At 41.7% G+C, this 16,162-nt stretch overlaps 1 protein-coding gene across 4 annotated transcripts in view; it reads right to left on the minus strand.

The window, feature by feature from the left end:
- Positions 1-16,162, minus strand: part of LOC115149097 (neuronal PAS domain-containing protein 2) — a 71,036-nt gene that overhangs the window by 38,932 nt on the left and 15,942 nt on the right. Inside the window, exon 1 of one of the 4 annotated variants that reach the window (XM_029691615.1) lies at positions 2,818-3,330. The exons of 2 other annotated variants lie outside the window; for them this stretch is intronic. In XM_029691615.1, coding sequence (XP_029547475.1) covers positions 2,818-2,876 — 59 coding nt within the window. In that variant the 5' untranslated portion in view covers positions 2,877-3,330. Of the gene's footprint in view, positions 1-2,817; positions 3,331-16,162 lie in introns of those variants that run through there. One more of the 4 variants, XM_029691617.1, reaches the window with a different exon arrangement.

Here is a 16,162-nt window from a genome sequence, read left to right on the forward strand (position 1 = left end):
CAATAAGAGTTGTAAACTGTGATAAAATGATGAGCCATAAAAAAAACTTATTTTTTCTCATAATACATTTCAAAGCTCAACAAATTAACCAAAACACTTTATGGTATTTATGGCATTGACATGAAAATGGTTTCTTGATGGTGCCTGCTGCTTGTCACCATGCCCAATAAGATTATGCACAATAAATCTTTACTATGGCTCCCTTCATTACTCAGAGGGTTCGCTTAACTCAAAGATTATATTTTAGGCACAATTGATACCTACTTCAGCTTTAATCTTCCCTTTTGTTGTTGAGGGGTTTTTCAATCAAGTCTCGACTTTACCTCATGCCTGTGTCAAAGAATTAATCAATAACTCCGTATTTCAGGTTGTTTCCTTAAAGAGAAACATCCCAATTTTCAACTTCATATTCATCATCTCCAGCACCACCCCCAACATCAACACATGTGAAAATGGTGCGTATCTATGTTTCGTAGTAAAAAGATGGAGAAAGATAAGTGTTTCTAATTGTGACGTTTCCCTTTAATGAAAAGCCATGCAATAGCATATTCACACTGTCAATGGTTCACCTTCACACAGACACACACACATTCAGTTGGTAGAGCATGGTGTGTGCAACGCCAGGGTTGTGGGTTCGATTCCCACGGGGGGCCAGTACAAAAAAAAAAAATGCATGAAATGAAAAGTATGTATTCACTACTGTAAGTCGCTCTGGATAAGAGCGTCTCCTAAATGATGTAAAATGTAATGTATTCAGAGAGTTATAATTTCTATTGAAGCAGCCATCTTTAATATTACAATCTTTTAACTCTTAAACCTGTCTAGATATCACTGCTGAGAATGGTTTGGGCGGGAGCTGCTGGTAATAGATCTGAACCCTTTCATTTAAAAAAGTGACTTATTTAAGTCTTCATCAAGGATGTAATTCCATGAGAGGTGAGAGGCAGCCAAAGATGGCATAAGGTTATTAAATCTAGGCTGAAGTGTCAGTGACACATACGGTGAAAAAAGGAAAAGAGAATGTGAGACTAAACACATATGACATGAAGTGTTTCAGGCTGATGATATACTTTAAGGGTCAAGGGGGTGATTTGATTGTACTTGACTCTCAACACAAACCAATCATAATGTGATGTTTCTGTGATATGTAATGCCAGTGTTTTCCCCAATCTACATTACCCCGGTCTAAATTATATTAGGCTCATATTTTCTACTTGTCTTCAGCTTTGTTTTTGGACAAGCCTATGTGGCCTCATGAATAATAGATTCAAAGCCATAATTTACTCCTCAACTAAGGAGGATTCTTGTACCACTTTTACTGTAATATTTAAATCTTGAATTAGTGTAATTTGAAATGTCAAAACACCTCAACTTGGTCATGATTTGTGATAAATGTAGAACTAGCCTATATGGTGCCAAATGTTCTTTTTAATACCACATAATTTGCCCAGGGTTTTTTGTGGTTCACGATCATTTCTTATCATAGAGTACTTATTCACTTTGCCTTTACAAACCAATACCGCCAATCAATCTGGGTCGTCAATAGTTACCACAGCTACAAAGTCATCATTATGGCTAAACCCTGCATAGTATTTCTACAATTTATTTTCTTAAATTCTGACTTTAAACCTAACCCAAACCCTAACCTTAACCACACTGCTAACCTTATGCCTAAGCCTAACCTTAAATTAATACCAAAAAGCTTATTTTTGTTTTCATTTATTTTTACAATATAGCCTCTGACTTTGTGACTGTACTAACTAGTGACAACCATCAATCTGGAAAGAGGATTCATCTTTGACTTTACTTCCCGGATCAATGTACTTCTCCATGATTAAACTTGTCAACTAACTAAACCCTGTCTTGAGTGAAAAGGAAACAACATCAGAGAGATTCACCTCCATTGGCTCCCAAAGCCAAACAATGGGAGGGACATCTCACGCACTCACTGACCTTCTCCTCCAACCTACATCCACTGAGGTGAAGAAATAATAATGTCCCATGACTAAACTGGGGGGGGAAATTACATTGGCAGATAATTCATTCATATGGTTTCATAAACTAGGCCTACTTAGCTACCCATCTACTCAGGCTGCTGACAGAAGATGCCAAATTACTATATGGAAATGTCAAATGACAGATATCAAACCTTTGAAATCATGATGTGAAAATTCAAAATTGAAAATTGAAAATTGAAATATTTGCAAATGTAACATTTACATGAAGTATTGTACTGCAATTGTAGGTACATTTATATTACAGACTCCTTCTCAGATTACAAGTCACTGACCAAGGCATTGAGCTAGATCCAGAGCTTGCCTTACTGGAAGTTCCCAAAATACATAATTTAAATGATTTCAAGATTCCTCACTTGATCAATTGACCAGAGGCACTAAGCCTCCTCAACCAATCAGTTACCATGCAAGTGCCAAAAGCACTATGTTCTAATCAACGTAAACATGGTTTTAAAACGATGTTTCTCAAAACAGACAACTCATACACTTGCAAGGACACACTCTACTTGTAAATCTATAGGCTACCCGTGAGCTGAACTGTCATGGAGCCTTTTAAGAAAATGGATAACTACGTTGGGGAATACACACAGGACATATAACAATTCTCTATGAAAACGACATATAATGCATATAAATTAACATTGATAATAGTTAGCCTACTTTATTTGTATTTTGACACCGTCAGAAGCAGTAGCCTACAGATCTTTTCATCCAAAATGGAAGCAAAACCAACCGGTAAACGTTTTCATCATCACAAGACTAGAGTGACAAAAAATGCAAAGGACATAAACATTTTACATACCTTGAAAACAAGACTTTAGTTGACATAAAGATCCATACTTTACTTTTGTCAGTACTCATTTTCCAACATAGCCTACTGTGCAATTCACTGAGCCAAGTAGGCTATCCTAAGCTTGACTCACCACAAACGCATCGCGAAAAGACCATCAATTATTGCATACATACGCTGCCTAAGTATTATTCGAAATCTGATTCATGTAACAATCCCTATTCGGTACATACACTGTACAAAATTTCGGGAGTAATCGTTTTCAGGTCTATGCTCTGTCTGTTTTCCTCTACCACTCAACCTCCGTTGGCAGTCCCTTGTAAACAGGACTGAGCCGCTGCGAACAGGGAAAGTAGGTCAGTCGGTAGCTCAATACTTAGCTAAGGACATCATTAGCAACCGGCTGTACAACACACGACTAGGAGTATACATAGTGAGAAAAATAATAGTTCGGATAATACTAACACTTGAATGGCATTTAGGTCACATTATTCTGAATTCGAACGTCTGTATTCATTTCAGTGCCGAGTTCGTTGTAGCCAACATCGTGGGGTAGAGAGCGGGACATGTAGTATCTCTGATAAGTTCGAGGTTTGCTGTCAATGGGTTTGGCTCCCGATCACTGTAATAACGTTTATAGTAATGTTGCTAATGACGTCTACAATCGAGGCCTCACCTTCGTGTTACCTGTTTCATGTAGCCTGTAGGCTGGCAATTCATGACATGGTGACAAATCAGGTTAAGTTGTCTATCAAATATTGTAATTACAATTTGATCCTGAAAAGTTCTGAGATAAAGATGAATGACATTTTACCAGTCTTTGCAGTAGGCCAACATACTGCACAAGGGGAAATTATTTTCACAATTCTTAGGCCTATTCTAATAAAATATCTTGCCCTAACTGCAGAAGAGCTTCAAGACAGAAAAAAAGCCATATTACAACATGTCATAATTGCATTGTTTGGTCTATAGCCTGTTAGTTCATATGCCCTGCCACCGTGATATAAAGGCCTAAGGCCGAGATATAAAGGCCTAAGGTCGAGACAACAAGGAGACCCAGTGGCAGAATAAATCCACATCTTTGTTTCGTTACAAAACCGGAGAGCAACCACTGTCCGGTGAAGTCCACAAAGCATATTGCATGTAACAAGGAGTTACATGACCTACAGCATGGTCAAGAAAGTTCACGTTTCTGAAATGTTCTGACTACTAAACAACTATTGATTTAGAACCACAGAGAGTTACTGCAAGTTGCAAAGAAAACAGGAGCTGCCTCCACTATTCCAGCACCATTTCAACATCATCAAATCATCTCTGCTTAGTCTAATACACTGACAACTAAAATATAGCAAAAACTATTTAGTCCAATCAACATAAGCTAAATACAGTATGGTGTTGCTGTCCATGGTTCTGATTTGTGTGTGTGTGTGTGTGTGTGTGTGTGTGTGTGTGTGTGTGTGTGTGTGTGTGTGTGTGTGTGTGTGTGTGTGTGTGTACAAGTAGAAAAACATGTTGACTCACCCTACTTGTAGAGAAACACCAATGCCATCCTCCTCTCTTTCATGTTGATGAAATGGTCTATGACTCTGTCATACAGTACACACTTCAATTTTTTTGTTGTCCTAGGCTACCTGGCTAAAATGCTTGCTCACTAGCCTAACTTTCTTTCATGGGCAACGTTAGATAGTTAACATAGGGCTTCTACATCTAGCTACATATTGAACTTTCATCCTCTCACTCCAGGGGCACAATGTATTTTATGCTTGGATCAGAATCGCCGGTATAATCATTGGCCAGTACGGAGAATTTTGTAAAACCACATGTCCAAATCCCAGTCTCCATCCATGGCTAATTTAGGAAAGGGGCCATTTTAGCTAGCTAGCTAGCTAGCCAGCCACCGGAGGACAACAACACAACAAGATGCAGCAATTCAAGTTGTTTCTATCGATGATGTATTTCTCTTTAATAGGAGTGAAGCCAAATCCAAACTGGCTTCCCTTGACACTTGTTTGTGGTGTGGAATTGAGCTCACTCAGTTTAGCTCAATGATGATTGGCTATTATTTTATACTTTTTTAAATCAAGAGAAACCAAATGCTCACTGACTTCTCTTGCATTCAATGCTACTGGCAGCAACAACGTCATACTCTTTATGACCAGACCACATCAGATAGATGGCCTACACATACAGAGACAGAGGGGTGCTGTTTTGTTCGCTCGGATGCTTTCTCCGTTGAGATACTGTATATACACAACCCAGCTATGGGAAATAGCCCAAGATCTGATAAACTGTCACAACCACACACAAACCCACATTTACAGTGCACACATGGTGACACACATAATCAGATTCTACATACTCTCCTGTATTTAAAAAAAAAAAAACATTATTCAGTAAGGTCAGTGTCCAGTCCCATGAATACCCTGTGCATGAAATGTCCCTTCACCACCAGCCTCACTTGTTCACTTCCGCTACACTGGAAATATTGATATATCAATACATGTGTTTGGAAGCTGCTCTTATCTATTAACAAACACATGTTACTCAATGCTTTATGAATATCAAAACGCAGGCTACTGTACACATACACAAAATGCAGGCTACTGTACACATATATGTAGTGATATATCACACACATGCAGCCACCTGTGAGGGACATGACAGATGGAAGGCCTACTCATGCCAATCACAACTGAGTCACACACAGTCTAAGCACGGTATCACATACGCTCTCAATTTAACAATGATATTCAAATTCATTAAACCACCTTTCTGTCCTAGGTTAAGTCTGTTCCCATAGACCTGTTCCACAGTTTTTTCTGTAGCATCAAAATAATTTGAATCACTCATCTGTATTTTATATTTATTTTTTAAACTAGACAACTTACAATTTGCATTTGTTGCCGGGGTCCAGGCGACATTTAGTCCACAACACACAGCTTTCGACAACCTCCTCATGAAATGAGAATCATATGAATGAGAAGGCTTCCCAAGCAATAACAGCTGTAACTACCTAACTGGCTGCAATAAAAACTTATTTTGTTGTTTGTCTGAGAAATTGAACATCAGGACACATGCACGTTTCAACTTTAAACTTGTCAGTAAATGAATAACTAATTACAGCCATAAGCTTCCTGTACAAAAATGTACAATGTCTGCAGCTAAAGTCTCAGGGGTGGAAATATGTTCTTTCTATACAGGCTTCAGCTCCAAGACCTGTCTACGAACTCATACTGGATACAAAACAGGACTGTTACTTTCCTTTTGAGACCTTTGGAAATACTGTGAAGCACAAGCTGGATAATACAAGGCTTGGTTTTCAATGCCAGCAATAGTCAAACTGATAGAGCAAAATCAGATTCAAAAGTCCCTTAGTACTTAGTATGCACATTCACACCAGGGGAGTCACTTCTTCACTCACTGATGGCAAGACATGCTCTCTCTTCTGTAATCAAATCACATTTTATTGGTCACATACACATATTTAGCAGATGTTAGTGCGTGTGTAGCGAAATGCTTGTTCCTAGCTCCAACAATGCAGTAGTATTTAACAAGTCACACAAATCTAAAAGTAAAGGAATGGAATTCAGATTTATATAAATATTAGGACGAGCAATGTCGAAGTGGCATTCACTAAAATACAGTAGAATAGAATACAGTATATACATATTAGATGAGTAAAGCAGTATGTAAACATTATTAAAGTGACTGGTGTTCCATTATTAAAGTGGCCAGTGATTCCATGTCTATGTATATAAGGCAGCAGCCTCTAAGGTGCAGGGTTGAGTAAGCGGGTGGTGGCCGGCTAGTGATGGCTAATTAACAGTCTGATGGCCTTGAAATAGAAGCTGTTTTTCAGTCTCGGTCCCAGCTTTGATGCACCTGTACTGACCTCGCCTTCTGGAGGATAGCGGGGTGAACAGGCCGTGGTACGGGTGGTTGATGTCCTTGATTATCTTTTTGGCCTTCCTGTGACATTGGGTGCTGTGAGGACAGGAAGTGTGCCCCCGGTGATGCGTTGGGCCTCTGGAGAGCCCTGCGGTTGTGGGCGGTGCAGTTGCCGTACCAGGCGGTGATACAGCCCGACAGGATGTTCTCAATTGTGCATCTGTAAAAGTTTGTGAGGGTCTTAGGGGCCAAGCCGAATTTCTTCAGCCTCCTGAGGTTGAAGAGGCGCTGTTGCTCCTTCTTCACCACACTGTCTGTGTGGACCATTTCAGATTGTCAGTGATGCGTATGCCGAGGAACTTGAAGCTTTCCACCTTCTCCACTGCGGTCCCATCGATGTGCATAGGAGCGTGCTCTCTCTGCTGTTTCCTGAAGTCCACAATCAGCTCTTTCGTTTTGTCTCCTCCATTGCCATGTCCTGTATCTAAATAATCATGACATAATTTCCTGTTTTATTCTATTTAATTATATTTTATAGACTTTTGCCTATTGCAGTTGCTGATGTTCTGAAAGAGCTGCAAAATCTGGACCCCTACAAATCAGCCGGGCTAGACAATCTGGACCCTTTCTTTCTAAAATTATCTGCCGAAATTGTTGCAACCCCTATTACTAGCCTGTTCAACCTCTCTTTCGTGTCGTCTGAGATTCCCAAAGATTGGAAAGCAGCTGCTGTCACCCCCCTCTTCAAAGGAGGGGACACTCTTGACCCAAACTGCTACAGACCTATATCTATCCTACCCTGCCTTTCTAAGGTCTTCGAAAGCCAAGTCAACAAACAGATTACCGACCATATCGAATCCCACCGCACCTTCTCCTCTATGCAATCTGGTTTCAGAGCTGGTCATGGGTGCACCTTAGTCATGCTCAAGGTCCTAAATGATATCGTAACCGCCATCGATAAGAAACAATACTGTGCTGCCGTATTCATTGACCTGGCCAAGGCTTTCAACTCTGTCAATCACCACATCCTCATCGGCAGACTCAATAGCCTTGGTTTCTCAAATGATTGCCTCGCCTGGTTCACCAACTACTTCTCTGATAGAGTTTAATGTGTCAAATCGGAGGGCCTGTTGTCCGGGCCTCTGGTAGTCTCTATGGGGGTGCCACAGGGTTCAATTCTTGGGCCAACTCTTTTCTCTGTATACATCAATGATGTCGCTCTTGCTGCTGGTGAGTCTCTGATCCACCTCTACGCAGACGACACCATTCTGTATACTTCTGGCCCTTCCTTGGACGCTGTGTTAACAACCCTCCAGACGAGCTTCAATGCCATACAACACTCCTTCCGTGGCCTCCAACTGCTCTTAAATGCAAGTAAAATGCAACTAAAACTAAATGCATGCTCTTCAACCGATCGCTGCCCCCACCTGCCCGCCCGTCCAGCATCACTACTCTGGACAGTTCTTACTTAGAATATGTGGACAACTACAAATACCTAGGTGTCTGGTTAGACTGTAAGCTCTCCTTCCAGACTCACATCAAACATCTCCAATCCAAAGTTAAATCTAGACTTGGCTTCCTATTTCGTAACAAAGCATCCTTCACTCATGCTGCCAAACATACCCTCGTAAAACTGACCATCCTACCGATCCTCGACTTTGGCGGTGTCATTTACAAAATAGCCTCCAATACCCTACTCAATAAACTGGATGCAGTCTATCACAGTGCCATCCGTTTTGTCACCAAAACCCCATATACTACCCACCACTGCAACCTGTACGCTCTCGTTGGCTGGCCCTCGCTTCATACTCGTCGCCAAACCCACTGGCTCCAGGACATCTACAAGACCCTGCTAGGTAAAGTCCCCCCTTATCTCAGCTCACTGGTCACCATAGCAGCACCCACCTGTAGCACGTTCACAGCTCACAGATCACTGCACCTGTACATAGCCCATCTATAATTTAGCCCAAACAACTACCTCTTCCCCTACTTTATTTATTTATTTAGCTCCTTTGCACCCCATTATTTATATTTCTACTTTGCACTTTCTTCCACTACAAATCTACCATTCCAGTGTTTTACTTGCTATATTGTATTTACTTTGCCACCATGGCCTTTTTTGCCTTTACCTCCCTTATCTCACCTCATTTGCTCACATTGTATATAGACTTATTTTTGTACTGTATTATTGACTGTATGTTTGTTTTACTCCATGTGTAACTCTGTGTTGTTGTATGTGTCGAACTGCTTTGCTTTATCTTGGCCAGGTCGCAATTGTAAATGAGAACTTGTTCTCAACTTGCCTACATGGTTAAATAAAGGTGAAATAAAAATTAATTAAAAAAATAACAATAATAACTCTTAATCTCGTAATGACAAAATGCAAGTTGATGCAGAAATTCTGGCAGGTTTTAGATGCCTGATTTCCCTTCAACAATCATTCAGTCAGAGACACAGAGACACACCACCTCCTATTAGTCTAGTTCAAGACATAATCCTAACCTGAAATAAGGAATTTTGCCCTTACTTTTATAACCTAGTACACCTTACATACTGTATATGTATGGCACTTGCATCTACACACTTGCGTCATAGACCATAATAAGCAAGGCTACAGTTATGAACAACCTACAATTTTCTCTCCCTCTCTCTGTCTACTAATTTGCTTTATTATCAGACTAATGTTCTTTCATTAAAGCCGTAAGCTACACTAGGCCTAGCTCATGATGAATGACAAATGAACATTTACATGTGAGTCTATTGTATAAGAGGAGATGAGGAAAGTCTCAAACTAATTAAACAATGTAGGAGCCTATAATTAAGGTGACCTGTTTTGAATTTAACTATGTGAGACTTTTTTATCACACGGAAAACACAAATGACAGCTCAATTAAATCAGAGGCTTGCAGGCTGTGAAGAGCATTTGTGTTACCGGCTACAGCAATTGCTTTCCATATAATCTCTGAGTAGTGAAAAAAATTACTGACAGTTAACTCATTAACCACTGTTCTTACAGGTCCGTCGAAAACAACGCTGCTCAAAGGCATAATTAAAGAAATATAACTATTTTCAGAGTCCCATGCTTAATTAATATCAAGGGAATATAATTAATTGCAAGTATGTTTCATTAATTACAGTACCCTTTAAAAAGTTGTTGTGCATGTGGTTTCATTCATCTACATACAGTATAACAGACTAATTTACTCATATGGCAAATAATATTGCTGACTTTACCCTTGCTATTTTGCAAGCATTTGTGATATTGAATTATAGTTATCCATTAGATTAGGACAATTATTGATCTTACAATTAACCATGATGCCATCATTGTAATTATATATATTTTATTAGATATAAAAATGTGCCCGTATTGGTGTTGATGGGGCCAGTTTTTAAATCAGCATTATTCAAAAACACTACATAACCAAAAGTATGTGGACACCTGCTCGTCGAACATCTCATTCCAAAATCCTGAATATTGACTTGGTCCCCCCTTTGCTACTGTAACAGTCTCCACTCTTCTGGGGATGCTTAACACTAGATGTTGGAACATTGCTGTGGGGACTTGCTTCCATTCAGCCACAAGAGCATTAATGAGGTAGGGGCACTGATGTTGGGCGATTAGGCCTCACATTCAGCATTCCAATTGATCCCAAAGGTACTCGATGGGGTTTAGGTCAGGGCTCTGTGCAGGTCAGTCCAGTTCTTCCACACCAACCTCGACAAACCATTTCTGTATGGACCTCGCTTTGTGCACGGGGCATTGTCATGCTGAAACAGGAAAGGTCCTTCCACAAACTGTTTCCACAAAGTTGGAAGCACAGAATTGTTTAGAATGTCACTGTATCCTGTAGTGTTAAGATTTCCCTTCACTGGAACTAAGGGGCCTAGCCCGAACCATGAAAAACAGCTCCAGACCATTATTCCTCCTCCACCAAACTTTACAGTTGGCACTACGCATTCGGCAAGTTGCATTCCCCTTGCATCCACCAAACCCAGATTGGTCCGTCAGACTGCCAGATGGTGAAGCGTGATTCATTTTTCCAGAGAACACATTTCTACTGCTCCAGTGTCCAACGGCGGCAAGCTTTACACCACTCCAGCTGACATTTGGCATAGCACATGGTGAACAATTTTTTTATTTATTTTATTTTTATTGAATATTAAAACATAGAATCTACTTGCAGTGAAGCTGTCCAGCATTTACATTACATTCAGTCATCTAACAGACTCCCATCCAGAGCGACCTGACGTGTTTGAAAGGTGGCATCCTATGATGATGCCATGTTTAAAGTCACTGAGCTCTTCAGTACAGGACATTCTACTGGTAATGTTTGTTTATGGAGATTGCATGGCTGTGTGCTGGATTTTATACACCTGTCAGTAATGGGTGTGGCTGAAATAGCCAAATTCACTCATTTGAAGGGGTGTCCACATCCTTTTGGCCATGTAGTGTATATTGACCATAGTTTTGATTGAAATAAGGTTATCTGAGTAAAACCTAAAAAACATTCACTCATGCTTGTCAAAAATGTACCCTTATTGCATGATGATCCCAGAGTGAACTGATTCCAGGATGATGATGCTGTATCACACTGAAATAACTGTCCTATGCCAGCGACCAACAAGTCTGAGGCATTTATGATTCATAAAGATCACCCACATTTTACTGCATTATTCACCATCCGCCTACGTAGAGATTAGTTCATCTGTTATGTAGGTCAGGCGATTGGGTAAATGGATGACACTCAGTGTTCATAAATGGTCCCCTTCTACGTAATAAATTGAGGGACTGCAGCGTGTGTCACTCCCCTGTACCTAAAGCCCAGCTGTTACCCTCAGATCTTAGAAAAAAAGAGTGTATTTTAACATTGCAATCAATGAGATGTTGAGCCAAACTGCCTTTAGCAGGCATCTGTGACGCTGGTGTCGTGATGTCATCACAGTCGTCATTTGAAGCACTGACTGTCATTAATTACTGGGCTAATCTGCATGATCCCTGCCAAAATAAAAGTTAAATAAAATAAATCAGGCTGTGGTACTTCGGTTCTCTCCGTGTTCCCATGGAAACATTGTGTGGTGGAAACGCATGCGGTCCTCTCTTTTCCATCAGCCAACGCAGTTGGACTGGCTTTCTACTGAGGACTAGCTTTCTACTGAGGACTGGCTTTCTACTGAGGACTGGCTTTCTCCTGAGGACTGGCTTTCTACTGAGGACTGGCTTTCTACTGAGGACTGGCTTTCTACTGAGAACTAGCTTTCTACTGGGGACTGGCTTTCTACTGTAGGACTGGCTTTCTACTGAGGACTGGCTTTCTACTGAGGACTGGCTTTCTCCTGAGGACTGGCTTTCTACTGAGGACTGGCTTTCTACTGAGGACTAACTTTTTACTGAGAACTGGCTTTCTACTGAGGACTGGCTTTCTCCTGAGGACTGGCTTTCTCCTGAGGACTGGCTTTCTCCTGAGGACTGGCTTTCTCCTGAGGACTGGCTTTCTCCTGAGGACTGGCTTTCTACTGAGGACTAACTTTTTACTGAGGATTGGCTTTCTAAAGCCTGATGCAATCCTAACCTAAACCTTTTAAATGTAGCCTCATCATCATTGTTGGCAAAACTAAGAGTAAATTGTTGATAAATATTTCATGTAATTGATGTTCACAAGGCTTAACATTGTTTATATAGCTTTTCTTTCTTTGCAAAATGAATCGTCCCATGTCGACATCTCATCTGGCAAAAGGTCATCCTGTCCTTATGACCGTCTGAGATGTATTGTGTAGACAATGTTTCCAAATGAGACACCTTTGGAAGCCTTGAGGCAGCAGGTATCATGTGAGTGGAGAGCAGCTTACTGGTCTAAAAATCACAAATCAAATCCAGACTGTACCTCAGAATTCATTTCATGCCATGCATGCATGAACTGAGTATGCTCTGTATGTTCATATATTCCACATCGAGATAAAATGAGGATATCTGATCTTATCATGCAGCTTAACAGAAAGTAACTGGATGGTTTGCTTAAGCATTGTCACGTTCGTCTGAAGAATGAGACCAAGGTGCAGCGTGGTAAGCGTACATCTTACTTTTAATAGATGAACACCGAACAAAACAAAGAAAAATACAAACCAAACGTAAAGTTCTGCAGGCTTCACAGTAGCGATACAAAAACAAGATCCCACAAAAACCCAGTGAGAAAAGGCTGCCTAAATATGATTCCCAATCAGAGACAACGAATGACAGCTGCCTCTGATTGGGAACCATATCAGGCCAACATAGAAATACAAAACATAGATATTACCCACCCGAGTCACACCCTGACCTAACCAAACATAGAGAATAATAAGGATCTCTAAGGTCAGGACGTGACAGTACCCCCCCCCCCCCCCCCAAAGGTGCGGACTCCGGCCGCAAACCTGAACCTATAGGGGAGGGTCCGGGTGGGCATCTACTCTCGGTGGAGGCTCCGGTGCGGGACGCAAACCCCGCCCCGTTTGAGGCTCCCCTCACTTCAGTGGCGTCTCTGGTGCAGGGATCGTCGCCCGACGACGACCATAGATCGTCGTCGGGGATTCCAGACTAGGAACCCCCCCCCTGTAAACTCCGGACTGGGAACCGTCGCTGGAGGCTCTGGACTGCAGACCGTCGCTGGAGGCTCTGGACTGCAGACCGCCTCTAGAGGCTTCGTGCCATGGATCATCACAGGAGCCTTCGTGCCATGGAACATCACTGGAGGCTTCGTGCCATGGATCATCACATTTACATTACATTTACGTCATTTAGCAGACGCTCTTATCCAGAGCGACTTACAAAATCACTGCAGGCTCCGTGCCATGGATCATCACTGCAGGCTCCGTGCCATGGATCACCACTGCAGGCTCCGGGCCATGGAGGCTTGGTGCTTGGAGCCAGCACAGGGCGTACCAGGCTGGAGAGACGCACTGGAGGCCGGGTGCGTGGAGCAGGCACCGGATACACTGGGCCGTGGAGGCGCACTGGAGGTCTCGAGCGTAGAGCTGGCACAACCCGTCCTGGCTGGATGCTTACTTTCACCCGGCAAATGCGGGGCGCTGGCACAGGACGCATTGGGCTGTGAAGGTGCACCGGAGACACAGTGAGCAGAGCAGGATATCCTGGGCCGAAGAGACGCACCGGAGACCAGGAGCGCTGAGCCGGCCCAATCCGTCCTGGCTGAATGCCCACTCTAGCACAGCAAATGCGGGGAGCCGGAAACGAGCGCACCGGGCTGTGAATGCACACTGGAGATACAGTGCGCATCACCGCATTACACGGTGCCTGACTGGTCACACGCTCCCCACGGTAAGCACGGGGAGTTGGCTCAGGTCTAAACCCTGACTGCGCCAATCTCTCCGTGTGCCCCCCCCCCCCAAATGTTTGGGGGGAGCTGCCTCTCGGGCTTCCGTCGTTGCCGTGACTCCCGGTCTCGTCGCCGTTCCTCCCTCGCTGCTTCCACCTGTTCCCATGGGAGGCGATCCCTTCCGGCCAGGATCTCCTCCCACGTCCAGAATCCTTTGCCGTCCAGGATGTCCTTCCATGTCCACTCATCCTGACCACGCTGCTTGGTCTGTTTTTGGTGGGATCTTCTGTCACATTCGTCTGAAGAATGAGACCAAGGTGCAGCGTGGTAAGCGTGCATCTTACTTTTAATAAATGAACACCTAACAAAACAAAGAAAAATACAAAACAGGCTTCACAGTAGCGATACAAAAACAAGATCCCACAAAAACCCAGTGAGAAAAGTCTGCCTAAATATGATCCCCATTCAGAGACAAAGAATGACAGCTGCCTCTGATTGGGAACCATATCAGGCCAACATAGAAATACAAAACAAAGATATTCCCCACCCGAGTCACACCCTGACCTAACCAAACATAATAATAAGGATCTCTAAGGTCAGGGCATGACAAGCATAAACTGCATTTGACACTAATGGACCTTACAATAAGTAAACAAGCAGCCTACAAAGCATGCAATCAATGTATTTGTTATCTTCAAAATGATGAGTGACATGAATATAGTCATTGACCAAGAAATTAACAATCATTAGGTGACAAAATATATACATCCAAAGGTGAATATTCATAAATAATCTATTGGTAACAGCAAAACCATAGATTATTGTAGACACTCTTATCCAGAGTGATTTACAAGAGCAATTAAGATAAAGTGCCTTGCTCAAGGGCACATCGACAGACGTTTCACCTAGCCGGCTCAGGGGAATCAAACCAGCGGCTTTTCAGTTACTGGCCCAATGCTCAGCTAAGCTACCTGCCGCCCTATATAATTCAGATAACTCTAAGGAATGCCTTATTCGGAGATGTTTGATTGTACTAATCTAGTTCAATCAATTAAGACATGTTCAGATTCAACAATAATTCAGAGAGCGAGCTAATAGAGTCCCTGTACAAATGTTAGAATTTATAAATGAACATCAGGTAAATCAATTAATCAAAGGGTTTCATTATGAACTGGGCCTAAAGCAAATGTCTTCGCAACTTATCAATTACTTTAAATCTACCAAGGGAATAAACACAAGTTAAATCATTTATACCAACATTCAATAGACTCTGCTTTATTGCATTTATTTTAAAAAGTGACCGTTTGAATAATACTCAACTTAAAAACTAAATATTATTATTTATGTAGCTTGGTAAAGATTTTTTTTATTTTTTATTAAATACTTCTTCACTATTACACTACATAGATTTCAGACATTTATTACAGTTTAACAAACTGCTAAGCATACACCACAAAATAAATAAATCATCAGGCCTCTTACACCGTCCTGCTCAGGAGCAAAAGACGTGATCTTTGCGGCCTACATGATGACAATTACCTAAAGCGGTGTGTGAGCAGATATGTAGGTCATGATTCTAGGGCACGGGCGGAAGGACCATGCAGCTCACACTTTGTGCACACAAGCTCTGAGAGGAGGTTACATCATTAATTCAATTCTTGGTTGCAGAAAGGCCCTGATTATGTTACAATACCCTGAAGAGATACTTTAGGCTGACAAAGTATCATCATCGTCACCATCATTATAATAAACCACATACATTTAAGAGGTGCAGCTGATACAGTTGGAAGCAAAGCACACTGGAACAGCTTTGAGAGTGAAAGCAAACTACCCATGAAAAATATGATCCCATTGCTGTCAATTGCTACCTCATTTTCCTCATTGTGTAAGAGTTTAGCACATCTCCCTATCTTCCCTCTAGTCTGGTCTGGGAATGCCAATGCTTTTCACCAGAAACTGCTTAAGATAACCAGTCAGCCATATATATGTCTCACTCTTGACATGTGTACACAGAATTTGCACAGTTCTGACATTTGAACTCACGTGAGTAAAAGTTTATAACCTGTAAAAATTACATTTACAGTATCCTGATCCATTAAAACGTATGAACATGTGTAAATACTTTTTTCTAGTTCATACCAGGGAGTTGTCAGACC

Source organism: Salmo trutta, chromosome 15 (genome assembly GCF_901001165.1).
Source record: "Salmo trutta chromosome 15, fSalTru1.1, whole genome shotgun sequence".
NCBI lineage: Eukaryota > Metazoa > Chordata > Actinopteri > Salmoniformes > Salmonidae > Salmo > Salmo trutta.